Raw genomic sequence first — 18,883 nt, 5'->3', positions numbered from 1 at the left:
GACATTGTACTATTTCTCATAACTTTACTTTCCAGTCAACTGTGTCCTCCTTCAGTTCACAAATGTGTGTTTAGCTCTTATTCTCAGATGTATGGTGTGTTTGATCTGGCATTACCATTCTTACTGTATTCCTGCATTCAGGAGGTAAGATTATGTAAAAGTATATTTATCTGCAGGGATTCTTAATTCCATCTACTATTTGATTACTTGGAATTTAAAATATGCATTCTATGCATCTTAAATGGTCACTAGCAGGAAAAAATGAATTATGAAGTGTCATAGAGGATCTGTAAGCTGGGAGAAGCTCTGGGGCAAGAGGAAGCTAAACAAAGTTTAATTTGTTCTCTTGAGATCCATATGCTGAGTATATGTCAAACTTTAGGGATTAGGTAGTGGCTAAGTTTGGATAGACTGGGGCCAAGCTAAAGCAGAGGCTAACCACATTAGATCAACAGTTCTCAAACTGTGGGTCAGGACCCCAAAGTGGGTCGCGACCCCATTTTAATGGAGTTGCCATGGCTGGTGTTACACTTGCTGGGGCTGAAGCCCTAGGTGGCAGGGCTCAGGTTTTGGTTTCAGCCCTTGAAGGCGAGGCTCAGGTTACAGTCCCCATTCCCCAGGGCTGAACCCCTTGGGGTACAGCTTTGGCCCCCTGGCCTGGGGCACCGGGGCTCAGGCAGGCTCAGGCTTCAGTCCCCACTCCTGCGGTCTTGTAGTAATTTTTGTTGTCAGAAGGGTGTCGTGGTGCAATGAAGTTTGAGAACACCTGCTCTAGATATTAACTACCTGATCAGTTCAGAGAAATCTGTGGGTTGTTAATGAGCTTTTAACAAATGGAAAAGATCTTGTTTAGAGTGTACTAGGGAAGAGGCGTTTAAATGAAATGTATGTGGAATTTTCCAAGACTAAATATTTTTCTATGGCTCTTGAGGGATTGCAGCCCATAAATTTAATTTGTATTTTGTTTATTGCCTTTATTTTTGCAATATTTGTTATCAGCTCGCAAATCTTAAAGCTGTGAAATGGCTGGCTGGAGCCAGGCATGCTGCTGTTCAAATTTCCACACACAGTTCTTCTAATCCTGACCTACAACTACTCTGCTATTCTAGCCCTGGATCCCCCTTAATAGAAGATTGCCAATTGTGCCAAATATTGTGATGTGAACATTTATCCAGTAGGGACCAGTTGAAACAATTAAACACATTCTACTTGTGACCTAAGCATATTAAACCTAAAACTTTGGGCCTTTAGGCATTAACCTGCTGTACCATCTAATCTCATTCGTTTACTTAGACCATATGTCTTCAGGTAATTCTTAATTTAATTCCCAACACTTCACATTCTACAGTTCAAACACTGTTAACTTTTCCTTAAGGTCCAGCAAAGTTTGGAGAAGATTGCAAAACTGGAGCAGGAAAAGGAACATTGGATGCTTGAGGCCCAGCTAGCCAAAATTAAGTTAGAGAAAGAAAACCAAAAGCTAAAGAGCTCACTTAGTGGACAGTTGATTGAGCCTATGCCAGAAAATTCTGTTCTGCTGAATGCAGCTGAACAAGAGAAGGAAGAAGCCATAAAAAAGACTTCAAGGGAGCCTGTTAAAAGAATGAGTCTGGTAAGTGACTTTTTCCTCAGATCCTTTTATTTCTCAGTGTGTGGTAATGTTTGATCAATGGAACAATATCATTGGAGGTTTTAATTATGAAATCATCTAAATTAAATTTAAAGCAGTTTTGAGTCCAAATCAAGTTGACAGGTGATGTCTCCTGCAGAGTGGAGACCTTAGTGATTGTTTTTTGTATTTTTGGTTTTTTTAGACACACCTGTCTTGTTCTGCAACTTCATTAATATTACTTACAGGTCCACAAAAGTCACATTGGCAGGAGATGTAAAGAACTGACTTTGTATACTTTTGATTCTGATTTTTAGAGAGCTGATATCCTGCAACAGGTAACTTACTTAGAGTTGTCCTGAAATATTTACATTTCTCTTACAGACAATATTTTTAGACTACTTAAGCATAGTTGGAAGATACAAATGCTGCTTAACCTGTAATATATCAAATTCATGATCTGCTAATAAATTGTAACTAGGATAGCTTCCTTGAACTGATGATGTATATTTGTTATATTGAATAACGTGGATCTGTGATTACTTATAACAGAATTAACTTTCTTTGCTTTTGGCGTGTCCTGTTGTTCAGTGTCGGTGGCTCATGTTCTTTATCTCCAAGCATTCTTGTCAAGTGTCTTCCAAGCTGAAATTAACCTTTCTCATGTTCTCCTTCAGTGTCTTGAGCCACCTTTTTCTAAGTCTTCCTTGTGGTCTTTGTCCCATAACTACTAGCTGTTGTACTCTCTGGCAAACATCTCACATGATATAGCTATCTCAGTCAATACTCCCTGACCTTTTCCACAATGGTGGCTACCTGCATCACTGCTTGTACCATTTTATTGCGTACCCTATCAGCTCTTGTCTTGCTCTGCGTCCATCTGAGTATTCTCATTTTGGCAGTGTAAAGTAGTTTTTCTCTTCCTCATTGGCCAGCATTCTGACCCATGCTTCAGGGCTGGCCTAATCATAATCTTATACGCTTTGGCCTTTAATTTACTTACAAAATTCCTACTGCAGAGAATTCCTGTCAACTTGGTCCATTTATACCAAGCACTCTTCATGTGGCTTCCAACATCTGCATCCACATTGCTATCATGGCCCAACACTGAACTGGGGTATTTAAATTATATATATAATAAAAGATCTCTTCCTTTAGTCAGGAAGTGATTTGATCTGGTACTTGTTGGCACCGCTTCTCTATGTAATTAAGTCTCCCTCTCTCTTGACAATCAGGCCATGGATTCTGGCTAAACCTAAGGTGTCCTCAGCAGCTTCATTTGTGGTTCCAAAGCCTCATCCTCTGTGATGGTTGTCATAGCCTTCACTATGTTCTCCCCCATGTCTGTTGAGATCTGCTCCGATAATCAAATACTCAGCTTGTGGTATTTCATTTATTTGGTCCATCTTGATCTGGAATTCCTCCTTTTCCTCAATCATAAAACTGACCTGTGGCACACATCCACATATAACATTAAATATTTATTCTAACTTTTATTAGCTGGTCACTCTTCCTTTCGACCCTCTCCATTTTGTCTCTTGGATACAAGCAATGTGCACTCTTCTTCTTTTCAGTGTCTCAGCTTCTTCTCTTGATTTCACATTCCTTATTCCCGCATCTAAAGAAGCCATATGTAAATCTTGGGCTCGCTTCTTTAGCCCCGTGAGCCCAGAATGCTGTAGCCTTTTCCCATTTTCCACAGCCGTTGGGCAAAGTGGTTGCATGCTACTTCTGGGGGATGCCCTAGCATTTTACTGATATACTACTTACTTGAAGATGAAGACCCATAAAGCATGTGTGATAAGTAGGCTTGGCAGAATTCCGGGGTTTTTTTTAAATATAATTTATAAGATCAGTTGACTTTCTTTAAACCATTTTTATCAATTTAAATTCAGTTGTGGGAAATTGAAGGGTGTCATGATGGGATGGAAAATTTATTTAATGACAGTTTGAGGTTCAAAAAGTTAAAACTTGATGACCTTTAAAACACACATTTTGACATGTGACGCTGACAATAAGTAAATGTGTATATATTCCAGGCACAGTTTTGTTTGGCCTGTAGCTTCTGGGAACATTTCTGTGAGCCTTCTAGTTTCTTTAAAGGTGTGTCATTGGCTCTAGAAGTTCCATCTTTATCTTTGCCAGAAAGAACCTTTCCTATGTAGCTGGGTTAGCATGGGTTAAAGAAGATGTTTAAAAGCAGAAAGTAACAATTAGGAACATCCTCTGGAATCTGATATGGAGGCCTGGTGCATCTTTATTGGGACAGAACTATGGGGAAAGCAACAAGAGAACAACCTCCAAGATGCTAGGGCTCTGCAAAATAGAAGAGAGGACAAACAAGTAGGCTTAAAAGTTACCCTAAAAAAAGTTAAGCAGATGCATGCTCTGTGTTGTGCCCAAATGGAAGAAGCTCTGCATTCATTACTTTTCCATAGCGGTCTCCAAGTTTCACTGGTTTTCCCTGTCCTTCAGCCTTATCTGTGTAAAGTATGTTCCTAAACTGCATTTGCACCCTAGAATAAGCCTATCTGTGCTCATGCCAGCTTTTGAACACTTAGCTCAGTGGTAAAGGGGAACAGTTTAGAAATACTCATTTCTGCAATGTTTAACTCTCGTCATTAGGAAACAGTAGCTGACAATTGAAATAATTGCTATTGGAGAGTTGGGTGATAAATATTCATCAATAGACTTCTTCATTTCATTTTCACCACCTACCTACCACAGCAGTCTCATCCAGCATGTCAGCCTTGTTAACAGTAGAAATAACAAATTTAACAAATTTCCACTTTACAGTTGTGGACAGACTCAGTCATGGATACAACACAGAAGCAGACTGAAGTGAAAAAGGAAACCTAGAATTTTGTGTGCTGCAGAGGAAAACGTGGTTTCATGTTACTTTAAAAATGGTTGTATATGGAGTACTTAGTGAGTAGGAAGAAGAGAAACTACTTCCAAGATGAAGTAATTATGAAACCAGATGTTGGTCCAATAAAAGACTTCACCCACCTTGTCTCGCTAATACCCTGGGTCCGGGACAGTTACAACTACACTGCATACAACAAATTGCATTGGCAGTTTGTTTGAATGAGAGAGATCACAGAAAAAAATATATTAATAGGAGTTCTAAGAAATTCAAGATGGACTTCATTGTCACCTAAAGAAGGCGCTAAGGAAGTATCTTAGTACAGTGGAACTTGATTTGTCTATTTCTTGCAATAAATTGTGAGAGATAATCACTCTCTCAGTGATAATCAGTCTCACTAGTAGTATTGGCTAATGTTAGGTGGGATCATTCTTCGCTTGATCCTTGGTCTGTGTAAAGGAAAATTAAAAAAATTCATTAGTTCCTTGGCTAGTCAGCAGCTAGCTTCATAACTCTGCACAAGGTTTCCATAAGTATTTGGTTTAGCCTTTATCTATACTGAAGGGAAAAATCCTTAAGTATCCTGGATACTGTAACTATTTGTAAATTCTCACTGTGAAATATTAGTAAATACTGTGCATCTAGTACTCTGGTATAATTTAATTAGAAAATTTTACTTCTAAAAAGTTAGTTTAGTGTTGCACCCTCACGAATTGCTCATGTATGAGCAAAGTCTCATAACTTGTAGCAGTCTTTGAGATTTTAAATTTAAAAAATTTAATCACCTTATTGCTTTTCTTTATAACTAGGTGTCAAAGTGACCTAGTGGAGTGGAGTCTTGTTTTACAGTTGAGTTTTTTATTTTCTCCCTTGTTCTAGATTGGAATGTTGACCATGACTACTGACAACGAAGAGGTACTTTATGACTGTTTATTACATATAATGATATGTAATAAAGATTTATACTATGTATAATTCAGAAAGTACTAAAACTTGTGCATAACCAAGTTACTCTGTCAGTTACTTGGAGACCCCTGGAGTAATTTAGTACAATGTGGTAAGAATGAATTCTTGCGCAATAACTTTTCCCTAAGACTATCTGAAACTCATCATTTCCAATTGGTAAGGCTAAGATTTAGTCATGGGTATTTTTTAGTAAAAGTCATGGACAATAAACAAAAATTCATGGCCTGGTGTTCTGTCCATGACTAAATCTTGGCTATTCTGGGAGGCTCTGTGGGGAGAGGGAGCAGCTCTGGGGTGCACGCTGGTGCCAGGGTGTGTGTGTGCGCACATGCGTGTGTTTGGGGTGCCTGCTGGTGCTTGGGGCAGGGTGTCAGCGGCCCTGGAATGCCGCTGGTGGTGGGGGACGAGTGGCCCAGGACCACTGCTGTTACTGGGGGGCCCGGTGCGGCTGGCCTCAGGGCCACCCAAGGTGCTCAGGCAGCCCTGCGGTCAGGCACACCAGCAGCCTGCAGAAGTCGGAGATCCCAGAAAGTCACAGAATCCGTGACCTCCGTGACAGGGAGGGAGGGATAGCTCAGTGGTTTGAGCATTGGCCTGCTAAACCCAGGGTTGTGAGTTCAATCCTTGAGGGGGCCATTTAGAGATCTGGGGCAAAAATTGGGGATTGGTCCTGCTTTGAGCAGGGGGTTGGACTAGATGACCTCCTGAGGTCCCTTCCAATCCTGATATTCTGTGATTCTGTGACAGACTTGCAGCCTTACCTATTGGTGGTAATCCATGCTTCATTCTCCAATTTGATCTAACTCTGACAATAGCTTATGGCTCTGGTTTTATTCAACAGACGTGTTCAGATAAGGAATTAAACAAGATGTGAGCTACACTCTCAAATTATCAAGTTCTCTGTAGCTTTAGAAAGCGTAGCTCTGTATTCATGTACTTCAGTGACATGAGCTGGATTCCAAACCTCAGATTGATTAATAATCAAAGGAGGGTTGAAGCAGCAAAAAACCACACATTTATAGGCCTCTCCTAACTCCTTCCCTTTCCTTTCTCCTTTGTCTTTCAGTCCAATTTATGGGGAATTTGCCTGGATAACCTCTTCCTTACTGCTCTAGTATGCATTTTAAGTGCCCTAAAAATATACTATTCTTTATTTCAACAGGTGATTAGACCAAATAAAACATGACTGGCAGTCACACCAAATGTTATGTTTTAGTGGTACTAAAGAAGTAAAGTTAGCATTTCTTATCACAGCATGAACATTGGGCTAAGATGAAATGTTTTCCCCTCTCTGTGATCCTTCAGAGAGCAATTCCGTTGACATGAAATGTAAGAAGAAAAGGCGTACTTGTGGCACCTTAGAGACTAACAAATGTATTTGAGCATAAGCTTTCGTGAGCTACAGCTCACTTCATCAGATGCATTCAGTGGAAAATACAGAGGGGAAATTTATATACATAGAGAACATGAAACAATGGGTGTTACCATGCACACTGTACAGAGAGTGATCACTTAAGGTGAGCTATTACCAGCAGGAGAGCGGGAGGGGGACGGGGGACCTTTTGTAGTTATAATCAAGGTGGGCCATTTCCAGCAGTTGCTGTCTGGGGAACAGTGGGGGGGAAGGAGGGGGGGGTAAATAAACATGGGGAAATAGTTTTACTTTGTGTAATGACCCATCCACTCCCAGTCTCTATTCAAGCCTAAGTTAATTGTATCCAGTTTGCTAATTCAAATTCAGCAGTCTCTTGTTGGAGTCTGTTTTTGAAGTTTTTTTGTTGAAGAATTGCAACTTTTAGGTCTGTAATCGAGTGACCAGAGAGATTGAAGTGTTCTCCGACTGGTTTTTGAATGTTATAATTCTTGACGTCTGATTTGTGTCCATTTATTTTTTTACATAGAGACTATCCAGTTTGACCAATGTACATGTCAGAGGGGCATTGCTGGCACATGATGGCATATATCACATTGGTAGATGTGCAGGTGAACGAGCCTCTGATAGTGGCGCTGATGTGATTAGGCCCTATGATGGTGTCCCCTGAATACATATGCGGACACAGTTATCAACGGGCTTTGTTGCAAGGATATGTATTCAGGGGACACCATCATAGGGCCTAATCACATCAGCCACACGATCAGAGGCTCGTTCACCTGCACATCTACCAATGTGATATGTGCCTAATATCTCTATTAGGCTTGAATAGAGACTGGGAGTGGATGGGTCATTACACAAAGTAAAACTATTTCCCCATGTTTATTTCTTCCCCCCCCCCCCACTGTTCCCCAGATGTCAACTGCTGGAAATGGCCCACCTTGATTATAACTATAAAAGGTCCTTCCCCACCCCCACCCCCCCGCCAGTTCTCCTGCTGGTAATAGCTCATCTTAAGTGATCACTTTCGTTATAGTGTATATGGTAACACCCATTGTTTCATGTTCTCTATGTATATAAATCTCCCCACTGTTTTTTTCCACTGAATGCATCCGATGAAGTGAGCTGTAGCTCACGAAAGCTCATGCTCAAATAAATTTGTTAATCTCTAAGGTGCCACAAGTACTCCTTTTCTTTTTGCGAATACAGACTAACACGGCTGCTACTCTGAAACATGAACTGTAAGGTTACTGTAAAAGCTGTTGGAAGATGAGATGGGGTTTAAGTGCAGTGAGTGTTTCTTTATAAAAGACATATTAAGCCATTAGACTTAGCTGTATAAGAATTCTTCAAAATAAGTCTCTGTCTAGTGTGAACCTCAAAACTTAAATGAAAGAGGGTGCAAATGTAGTATGACAGTTGCCCCAAGCTGGTAATTCATTGTAGTCTACAGGAAAGTGTGGCATTTCTGCAAAAATTTAAAGTCTGATTTCTTTAATCAAACTTCTGAAAATGCACATGCAGTTTTGAAAATGTGGCTCCTAATGTCCATGGGCTGCTAATGTCCTGGCCATCTTTGAGAATTCCATCTTTGCTGGAGAATCCAAGATGATAATTGTGTGGTGAGAAGGGGACAGTAGGTAGTCCTCAAGGATTTGCATCCTCACTAGAAATCCTTTAATGTAAATTGTCTGTTGTATATTCTACTCATTGCTCAACTCTCTACATAAAATATAACCTTGAGTTTTAGCATTGTTTTTCAGAAGACTCAAGTTAGTAGTGTTGCACAATATCTGATAAGACTGCTTTTATTTTATAAATGTGTCTGCTCTAAGAAGTGGCAAGCTCAATCAAATTTTACATGCTTTATATATAGTCTATCCGATTTGGACAACTTGCCACTTAGAAAAAAAACTTTTTCCTGTATAAAGATCTAGGTTATGGCTTTAGTTCTAGTAAAGATAAAGTCATGTTAATTGTTTGATCACATGAGCTCTCACTCTTCAGGCTCTAGATGATAAGTCCCGTGAAGACTTGATAAAAAATCACTATATGGCAAGGATAGTCGAACTTACGTCTCTCCTACAGCTGGCTGACAGCAAGTCAGTACATTTTCATGCTGAGGTGAGTATCCAGTCAATCTTCTGTACTGAAAAGTCACTCCTTTCTGAACTTTCTATAGATCAATGTTGGGAACGGCAGACTCCTACCAAAACACCATGGACAATCTATCCGATAATTTGTTCCTGCAGTTTGGTTGGTTTTGGGGTAGTATTCATAAAAGGCTGTATTTGCTGTGTGTTGCATCAGTTTCTTAATTTTTAATAATTGCTCACTTGTTAATCAGTTGCATTTGGTAATAAGAAAGCACATTGGTTTTAAGTCGCCTAGATATAGGTTGTTGTTATACACCTGTTTTATTGCTGGTTTAGCTACCAAACTATATAGAATTGAATTTAAGTCCTTGCCTTAATGCCAGGTGGGGCAGGGGGAGATACTGAGACTTGGGCAGGAGAGGAGAGAAGCTGGCTCCAGGCTGGGAAGGAGATTACTGAGGTTCCTACCTGGGCCTTATCCAGCCCCTCTGGGTCCCACTCCCCAACCCAATCCCTGCACTGCAGCAGCTGCTCCCTGTTCCCCAGCCCAATCCTGGTCCCCGCAGTGGCCGCTCTAGCCCCTCTGGGTCCCGTTTTGACACGCCTTCCTACTTGGCATGTACGAGTTAACTCAATATTTCTATTGCAGGGGTGCTAGCCCCTGCATGCTGTTCCACTGCCCTGGCTTAATGTGACAAACTACAGTAATTTCAAAGAATTTAGCAATTTGATAATGAAGTACTAGAACTAACCTCTCACCTAAAAATTGCAGAATGTTGTACAATTTGGCTTGCTTGACTTCTTTGCAAGCTGAGAACTGTTTTCAAGCATTTGTTGCATTTAATTTTAGAATCCGATAAATGCTCCTCAGTAGGATGAGCAATTTTGCCAGAAACACCTGCAGAACATGCCCCATGTTTGGTTAGATTTGCTTTGTCAGCTTTAATGTGCACAACTGTTATTGGCATGGCAGATAATGAGATAATGTGAAAGAACCATCCTTCCACACTGACATTTAAACAATATGTGCATGTGCATGGCATCTTGAGATCTCATTCGTTTTTCTTTTTATATTTTCTTCAAACAAAATTAATAGATCCTTCTGATCTCAGATATTCTTTTCTACCAATAGTGCTAAAATGTAAGGTGCTTGTCTATAAAATAAATAAAACCTGAAACTTTAGTTTTTTATAACGTTAAATTAGTGTTTAGCTTGTGAAGTTTTGTATAAAAGCTTATTTCTGTAAACCAAAAACTTTACATTTTGAAAGGCCCAAACATTTAGATTTTAAAAAACCCTGCCTCAAATAATTTGCTATGTACAATACTCTCCTGACTAACTGATTTATTTTTGTTTTCTTTGATAGTGCCGAGCGCTTGCCAAAAGATTATCATTAGCTGAGAAGTCTAAGGAATCACTAATGGAGGAGATGAAATTAGCTAGTCAAAGCATCAGTAGATTACAGGCAAGTGAAATGTTAGCTAAGCAATTTGATGGACACACTCCATAAGATAGTTGTGGGTGGAAAAACATAAAACCCAATGTACGTCCCATGCTAAGTGTGAAAACTGTCATGGCATGCGAGTAGAATTGCAGACCAAACCCACTAATGCACATGTTTAAAATTATCAAAGATTGAGTATTAAATGGGGTATATCTATTCTAAAAAATAGAGAAAATACTTAGAGTAACTGAGATACCATTTTAATGTAAACATATCTCGTGCAAATATTGTCCCTTTTACCCTTTATTATCCTTGTTTGTTTTTTGCTTCCAAAACTATGGTTAAATCCCAGCTGCTTGGCTGGGGGCAAAACATTATAATGTATATGCATCTACTGTCCCTTCTCTCCTCTTGCCACACTGCATTTTAATAGGCTGGCTGAAGAGGAGAAATTGACAGGGCTCTTGCTCAATGAGCGCTTTAAAATAGAAAAGTCAATTTCACTTCATACAAGAACTTAGCTAGCAGAGAGGCTGTGAATATATGTAACTGCGTCTCACACTTTCCCAGTAAAACCCAGAATCATAAATGTACATTGGGGCATCCTCCCTAGCAGCTGGGATTTTTAAGACTATTTCAGCCTTTACTTTTTTTTTTCCCCTGGAAGACTGATGGTGTGTTATTATAAAACCCACATGGCAACTTAATAAAATAAGTAATTTTTAACCATGGTTATCAGACTGTGGACGTGTCAGTTTTAGTTCCTTGAAAAACTGCTCTGCGAAAATGCACCGCGCACCATTTGCACTTAAAATCCAGAGAACTGAACCAAGATAGTTGAGAGAATGAGAAAAGAGAAAATTGTAAATACATAAGTAAACAGGAACTTAGAGAGGTTTAACTTTCTGACCCCCCTCTATATTCAGTGAGTTCAAACCAGTGCTAACTGTAATGAGAAGATGATTCTTTACTTTTTAAACAAACCAACATTTTTGGCTTGGAAAAGTTTGAGGAAGGAAGCTATTTTTCCATATGAGTGGCAGTTGCCACTGTGTAGTATTCCTTCTGGCTTTGAACCATCTCATTTAATTTCTCCTTCACATCATCATAGTCCTCTTTATCATTGGGTAAGTTGGGAGGCTTCTTAATTGAAATGTGGAATGTAAAATGAATCCCATAATTCCCTTTTTAGATACTTCATCAGTAAACTCACAATTTTACTAAAAAGCAGCTTTGTGATTGAGACCATCTAGTAATATAGAACCATGAAAGGGGGTGACAGTTTGTCAGGGTTGCCAATGCAGGACGCACATACCCATGACTCAAGAGATGGTCAGGACCTATTCAGTAGTGCAATGTGAGGCCTTTGCATTGAACAATGTAACCACGCTTTTCAATACAAGTATTAAAGATAAATGAATTATCTATGAAACATTTTAATTCTTTAAATCCCTTGAATTTGTACTGAGAGCACAGTAAGTAGCCATCACTTAAAACAGTGGTTCTCAACCAGAGGTATGTGTCATACCCCTTAGGGTACTCAGAGGTCTTCCTAGGATTACATCATCTCATCTAGATATTTGCCTAGTTTTACAACAGGCTACATAAAAATCACTAGCGAAGGCAGTACAAACTAACACTTCATACAGACAATGACTTGTATATAGAGCAGTATAAACTATACATTGAGATGTAAGTACACTATTTATATTCCAATTTATTTATTTTGTAATTACATACTAAAAATAAGAAAGTAAGCAATTTTTCAGTGTGTTCTGTGATGCTTTTTTGTATTTTTGTCTGATTTTTGTAAGCAAGTAATTTTTAAATGGGTGTAACTTGGGGGATACGCAAGACAACTCAGACTCCTGAATGGGGTTCAGTAGTCTGGAAAGGTTGAGAGCAACTGATTTAAAATAATAATAAGCACGTGGCTGTTATCAGGCTTTCAGTTAATGATGACAATACTGGAGTAGAAGAATAGGCTCTCTAACATTTGTGGTTACCCTAGGAAATACTTCATGCCACCTTGTTCCCAGTCCTAATATTGACATTCCTAAAGTCATTAGGCCATAGCTATAATTTTTTTTAAATGCACCTTGTTCTATAAGTAATGCACATCTTATTCTCTCAAACTTGCAAAGGTGACTTTGCACAAGTTTTATGATAGTGACGCCTATGAAAAAATACTTTCTTTTAGCTTTTTGAATGTCACTTTATATGCCTCTATCACATCTGAAATATAAAAATATCTTTCGTGTATTTCAGATTGATGTCAAACTGATGATGTACATCTGAAACAGCCTTACATTGATCTTTGGCATTCACTGCAGCAAGATAAGATTTTTAAATAAAATTCCATTTGACTTAGTGCAGTCCTCATTTACTACTACTTGAAGATTACATCACATATAAAAGGAGAACAATATGGTAATATTGTCAACTAGCTGCCCATTTAGTGTTCTTTGGCATATGGCTAGTGGACTGCCATTTTGCCATCCATTGGAGTAATGATTACAATGGTAGACTTTTATTAGTAGCTGTTAAAGTACTTGACTTCTGATGCAAAACTTTTTTAAATTGCTAGTACTATGCCTAATCTCCGTAAACAAGACCAGTAGGATAGAAATTATCCACAAATTCTCCAGTGACTTAATGAATCACTGTATGATTTCAAGGTATTAATGATGTGACATGATTGTGCAGCCCAGACTCCCATACAGATAGTTCCCTTGAATTCAGTGAGCATTCTCAGCATGAGAGAGGATATGGTCCTGCAGTCCTTAATCTTTAACTGTTACTTTTCTTACGTATTCAGATACCATACTGAAGACTCTGTATATACAGATATTTAATATTACTGTCCTTCAGGGCCCAGTTCTATCTTCCCATGTTCTTAATGGAGGTTTTGGATCACCTATTTGCGTTTATTAGGATTTCTATGCATGGTATATTTTCAAGACCAGGATTTATGTAGTGTTTATCTGAACTCTTTTCATTGTGAAGTTCTTGTAAGATGAAATTTGACCATTTCTCTGGTGGTGGCAAATAGACATAATTATAAAACTGAATTTCTTCTAAAACAGTGCACCCTCAGTACATATCTGTAAAGATCCATATACCTCCCCAAAAAACCTCACACAAACTATTCATCCACAGTTATCTAACAAATTGTTGTTTTTTTAAAAAGTATACTGGCTGGCGCACAGTTATTTTTAAACATATAGTCCTGAATGTTAAGCAGAACTTGATAAATAAAAACAATTGCACCTGGGCTGGAAACTGGGTTTTAGCCTCAGTGATTTTTGTCCCATGTTGTTAAACCCTTAGTTAGATGATCTATAAAATAGTGTAATAAAATAAGTTGTGGGGGAGAGATAAGAAAACTACCGAGACTTTTTTCCATTTAAAATTTTGCATAGTTGCTTTTCTCCATAAAGAAATTGCTTAAGCGCACACGTTTGGTCAACCTAGCAGCTTTGTTGGACAACTTACATGTCTGCATGAGCAATATGCTACTGTAATATTGGGCAAAGCTGAAAGCTACTGTTCATTCACTCCACAGGATGAGTTGACAACCACCAAAAGAAGCTATGAAGATCAGCTAAGTATGATGAGTGACCATCTATGCAGTATGAATGAAACCTTATCTAAACAAAGGGAAGAAATTGATACACTAAAAATGAGTAAGGTAAGTTACCAAGTGTTGTATTTTACTTTGGGCATGGTCTGCAGCCTGGGTTTCTGCAGGCTGCAGTGATATAAGCAGTAGCAAGTAGAGTGTGAAGTTACTAGCTCATTTTTATTCTGAGCCACTTGACATGAAAACCTCAAGCCCTATCCCTACTGATCCAGGTGAGTGAGAGTTTTAGAACCTAACTTGGAATCTGGAAATGACTGGTAGTTATAAACTGTCGTTCCCTGCACTCTTAACTGTAGAGAGCTTATTACATCTTCCCCACACCAGATTAGGCTTCCAAAGGGGACTTCTTATAAGAGCAGTACCATTTTTCAGCTACCTAAAAATAAAACATACTGTTAAAAAAAAATGCACATGGAGGGATGATCAGGAAGGTGGAGGAGATCAGAGAGTCACACTGTAAGCATTCATTTGGGATATTCTTTATGGTCACTCCTCCATAGTTACAATATATTGTGTTAAAATTGCTATTCTTTCTCTCATCCCAATGATCCAGTTGAAAAGTTAACTGCTCTTGTTTCTCATTGTTTTCACACATAGAATCATAGAAGATTAGGGTTGGAAGAGACCTCAGGAGGTCATCTAATCCAGCCCCCTGCTCAAAGCAGAACCAACACCACCAACTAAATCATTCCAGCCAGGGCTTTGTGAAGCCGGGCCTTAAAAACCTCCAAGGATGGACATTCCACCACCTCCCTAGGTAACCTATTCCAGTGCTTCACCACCCTCCTAGTGAAATAGTGTTTCCTAATATCCAACCTAGACTAGGTAACCTATTCCAGTGCTTCACCACCCTCCTAGTGAAATAGTGTTTCCTAATATCCAACCTAGACCTCCCCCACTGCAACTTGAGGCAATTGCTCCTTGTTCGGTCATCTGCCACCACTGAGAACAGCCAAGCTCCATCCTCTTTGGAACCCCTCTTCAAGTAGTTGAAGGCTGCCATCAAATCCCTTGCCTCACTCTTCTCTTCTGCAGACTAAACAAGCCCAGTTCCCTCAGCCTCTCCTTTTAAGTCATGTGCCCCAGCCCCCTGATCATTTTTGTTGCCCTCCGCTGGACTCTCTCCAATTTGTCCACATCCTTTCTGTAATGGGGGGCCCAAAACTGGATGCAGTACTCCAGATATGGCTTCACCAGTGCCAAATAGAGGGGAATAATCACTTCCCTCGATCTGCTGGCAGTGCTCCTACTAATGCAGCCCAATATGCCGTTAGCCTTCTTGGCAACAAGGGCACACTGCTGATTCATATCTAGCTTCTCGTCCACTGTAATCCCCAGGTCCTTTTCTGCAGAATTGCTCCTTAGCCAGTCAGTCCCCAGCCTGTAGCGGTGCACGGGATTCTTCTGTTCTCAGTGTAGGATTCTGCATTTGTCCTTATTGAACCTCATCAGATTTCTTTTGGCCCAATCCTCCAATTTCTCTAGGTCACTCTAGACCCTATCCCTACCCTCCAGCATATCTACCTCTCCCCCCAGCTTAGTATCATCTGCAAACTTGCTGAGGGTGCAATCCATCCCATCATCCAGATCATTAATAAAGATGTTGAAGAAAACCGGCCCGAGGACCAACCCCTGGGGTACTCTGCTTGATACCGGCTGCCAGCTAGACATCAAGCCGTTGATCACTGCCCATTGAGCCTGACAATCTAGCCAGCTTTCTATCCGCCTTATAGTCCATTCATCCAATCCATACTACTTTAACTTGCTGGCAAGAATACTGTGGGAGACTTATCAAAAGCTTTGCTAAAGTCAAGGTATATCATGTCCACCGCTTTCCTCATATCCACAGGACCAATTATCTCATCATAGGAGGCAATCAGGTTGGTCAGGCATGACTTGCCCTTGCCCATGTTGACTGTTCCTGATTACCTTCCTCTCCTCCAAGTGCTTCAAAATGGATTCCTTGAGGACCTGCTCCGTGATTTTTTTCGGGGAGAGAGATGAGGCTGACCGGTCTGTAGTCTAAATACCAGAAAGTGAGATTTTAATCCATTTCAATCTAAAACAAAAATAAAATTAGTCTGCTGAGCAAAAAGTACAAAACAGATCTAAAATGAACTTAAGCTATTTTAATTTATCTAAGATCTCACTGTTAATACAGGTAAATCTGTTTTAAATATAAATTGTAACAATAGTGTCCCTTTAACAATGTTACTTTAATAGGATCTGAAGTCATAATACCATCATAATACAGAAGCACAGGGATGCCCTCTTGGTTGTCTCTCCTTTCGTGGAGACTATTTGTGCCATTTTATAACTTTAAAAAATCCCTGTGGAAAATAGTCACTGCACAAATGCTGTAATTTGCTTATTAAAATAACAATGTCTGAAACATTTGAAAAGTAAAGAACACCCTCCTTCCCCCATAACCATAGGTCCTCAAGCAGTAACTTGACAATTTCACTTAAAATGAGGCCCTTTTAAATATGGAAGCATGCCAAAGTGAAAGTTATACATTTGGGGAGGGTTTTGTTTCCCAGTCAAAGCAGCAAGAAATAACAAAGCATCAAACTCTGTGCCAACATTTAACCAGTTCTGCTTAAAACAATTAAAACAATTAAATTATGAACTCCTGCAAATAGACATGCATTTTGAAATTACTGACATCCTATTAATGGAAAATGATACATTTAGAACTCTTCTCCAGACTGTGCTGTAAATATCCTGTTTAAAACCAGCTAAAATATGATAAGGTCGCTGTTTTCTTAAGAAAAATTGATACAAAATAATTCCCAGTATTTATTCCTTTGGATAATTATCCTGTACGGTTTTTATTAGAAACAAGTACCATTTACTGGTAAAAACTCACTTGCCTTCACAGCATTTGAATAATGGTATAATCCTGAGAACATGGACACAATTCCAGTGCCTTTCTTCTAGCTTTTAATTAGAATAAAATATTTGTGGTTTTGATGACTATGAAAGCTGTAATCCTTTCTTCCCTCAGTTATAACAAGTGTAATGGGAATTTATAGAGTAGATACAAAATTTTAAATACAGAAGCTTTCTTTTCTTCTTTCTCTTTGAAATTTAATGACTTTTTTTCTCCTATGTTTCATTTTCTTTTGTAATGTTTTCTCTGTATAGGTAGTGATTTAGGCATCAGATTTGCTCCTGTTTGTTATTTTCATATGAATTATGTTCTCCCGTGCATTATTTGTTTTTCACTACAGGGAAATTCCAGAAAGAACAAAAGTCGGTAGTTTACGGTCAATCAACTGTCTTTCGGATGTTGCTACTGCTACACAGAATTGTAGATGCTGAAAATTCAATGTCACCCTCTTGAGCTAGCTCTTAAAAGGAAACAGAGATGGTTTTGACCTAGTAATAAGTCATTTGGTGCCATATATGAATTTGACACGTTTAGAACTTGTAACCAGTAAAACAGACAAAATTTAATGTTGACAGTTAAAACAAAGAATTTTCACTCCATGATTAACTTGCATCAGAATTCCCTTAGGTTGTTTTTACTGTGCACTTTTTGAAATTAGATTTTAATGTAATCTAATAAAGTTTATGTATATTTTCAAATTCAAAATATGGGTTAAACTTGGTATCCGTGCGGAAGTGTGTTTCTGGATAAAATGTTTAAACTGTCAGCATTCATACATGCCATTCTTTGCTGTTCTTTTAAAAAAAAAAAAAAAAAGTATCCAGATTGATTTGAAAATGTAACGTTTCTGGCCATGCAAGGTGTGCATTTTGTGTAAATTTATTGTTACCTCCTGTTCTCATATCTTCTGAATTAGTTGGGATGGTTGCTTAGGGAAGCTGATGTCAATAAACTCAAACTTAAAGTGAACTGGCTCAGTCTTGTTTGGGGTATATGCAATATTGGAAACTTCAGTTTCTCGTACTTGGATTTTGAACTCGAGAGGACAAGTAGCTCAATCAAGAAGTGCTCATGAAACTGCATTAAAGACTTGTTGGGGAATTTTGTTTGTATTTTAAAATGTGCTGGTATAAAAATTTGCTTGTAAAATCTAGAGCAAAAAATGAGCATAAAATGTTGTAAAGGAACAAAGATTTTTTTTGTTAAAGTCCTGTGTCTCAGCAATGTAACAGCTCACAAAGTAGGCTGATCTACTACTCTCTAGAAGTTATTAATCATAGATGACTTAAAAACTGAATTTGCAAAGTAGTTAAAACATTTTATGGTATTATGAAGAAGTTTCCCTAATGGACTGACTTTTAAAAAAATATCTGCTTTATACTTGTTTACTCATAACTGTAATTTATTTAGGAAGCCTGTAAATCTCTCATAAGATTTTCAGCACAGTCTAATACCACAGAGGTGGGCATGAAACGATTTTCCCATCCCTCCTCTATTTTCATGAGTTAGCATTGAAATGAAGCTGAGACCTTTTGATAAATGAGAGGCTACCCTAGAGCAACCTGGTTGTTCAGCGCATTCATATGGGCAGGGGAAGACTTGCGTTCAAGTTTCTGCTCCAAATTAAGCACAGCAAGGATTTGGACCTGGATCTCCCACATCCCAGATGAGTTCCCAACCCACCAGGCAGTTGGCCATTTTGGAATGTGGTTGGTCTCTCTCCTGTTGGAGCTTTTCCACTTTGAATAAACATTGGGTCAGAGAAAGTGACTCTGACTCTCTAGTTAGTGATTATGGCTCCCACTAGGCAAGTGGGAGAATCGGGTTCAAGTCCTTGCTCTAATGAATATTTATTTATGCCAAGTGGAACAGGAAAGATTGAGACCTTAAGCCCAGAATAGCAATGAACTGTTTTGATGGATTGCATTTTCCAGTGAAAAAAACATTGTCACATTCCCAACCAGCTCTAACCACAGGTTTCCACAGCATAGTG

The 18,883-nt window shown here is 38.9% G+C and overlaps 1 protein-coding gene across 4 annotated transcripts in view; it reads left to right on the top strand.

Moving 5' to 3' along the window:
• PPP1R21 (protein phosphatase 1 regulatory subunit 21) overlaps window positions 1-17,859 on the top strand; it is a 61,825-nt gene extending 43,966 nt beyond the window's left edge. For 2 of the 4 annotated variants that reach the window (XR_014710837.1, XR_014710838.1), the window contains exons 17-23: window positions 1,376-1,612; window positions 5,355-5,390; window positions 8,821-8,937; window positions 10,277-10,375; window positions 13,920-14,045; window positions 14,595-14,754; window positions 17,231-17,859. Coding sequence is in view for 1 of the 4 variants with exons in the window: in XM_084623295.1 (XP_084479421.1) it covers window positions 1,376-1,612; window positions 5,355-5,390; window positions 8,821-8,937; window positions 10,277-10,375; window positions 13,920-14,045; window positions 17,231-17,260 (645 nt within the window). In the remaining 3 variants the exon portion in view is untranslated. Of the gene's footprint in view, window positions 1-1,375; window positions 1,613-5,354; window positions 5,391-8,820; window positions 8,938-10,276; window positions 10,376-12,622; window positions 12,785-13,919; window positions 14,046-14,594; window positions 14,755-17,230 lie in introns of those variants that run through there. The other 2 variants (XR_014710839.1, XM_084623295.1) reach the window with 2 other exon arrangements.
• Window positions 17,860-18,883: the final 1,024 nt, after the last annotated feature.

This window comes from Lepidochelys olivacea (assembly GCF_965140295.1).
Source record: "Lepidochelys olivacea isolate rLepOli2 genome assembly, chromosome: 3".
Taxonomy (NCBI): domain Eukaryota; kingdom Metazoa; phylum Chordata; order Testudines; family Cheloniidae; genus Lepidochelys; species Lepidochelys olivacea.
Note: the sequence above shows the minus strand (reverse complement) of the source record. Positions and strands in the feature narration are given on the sequence as shown.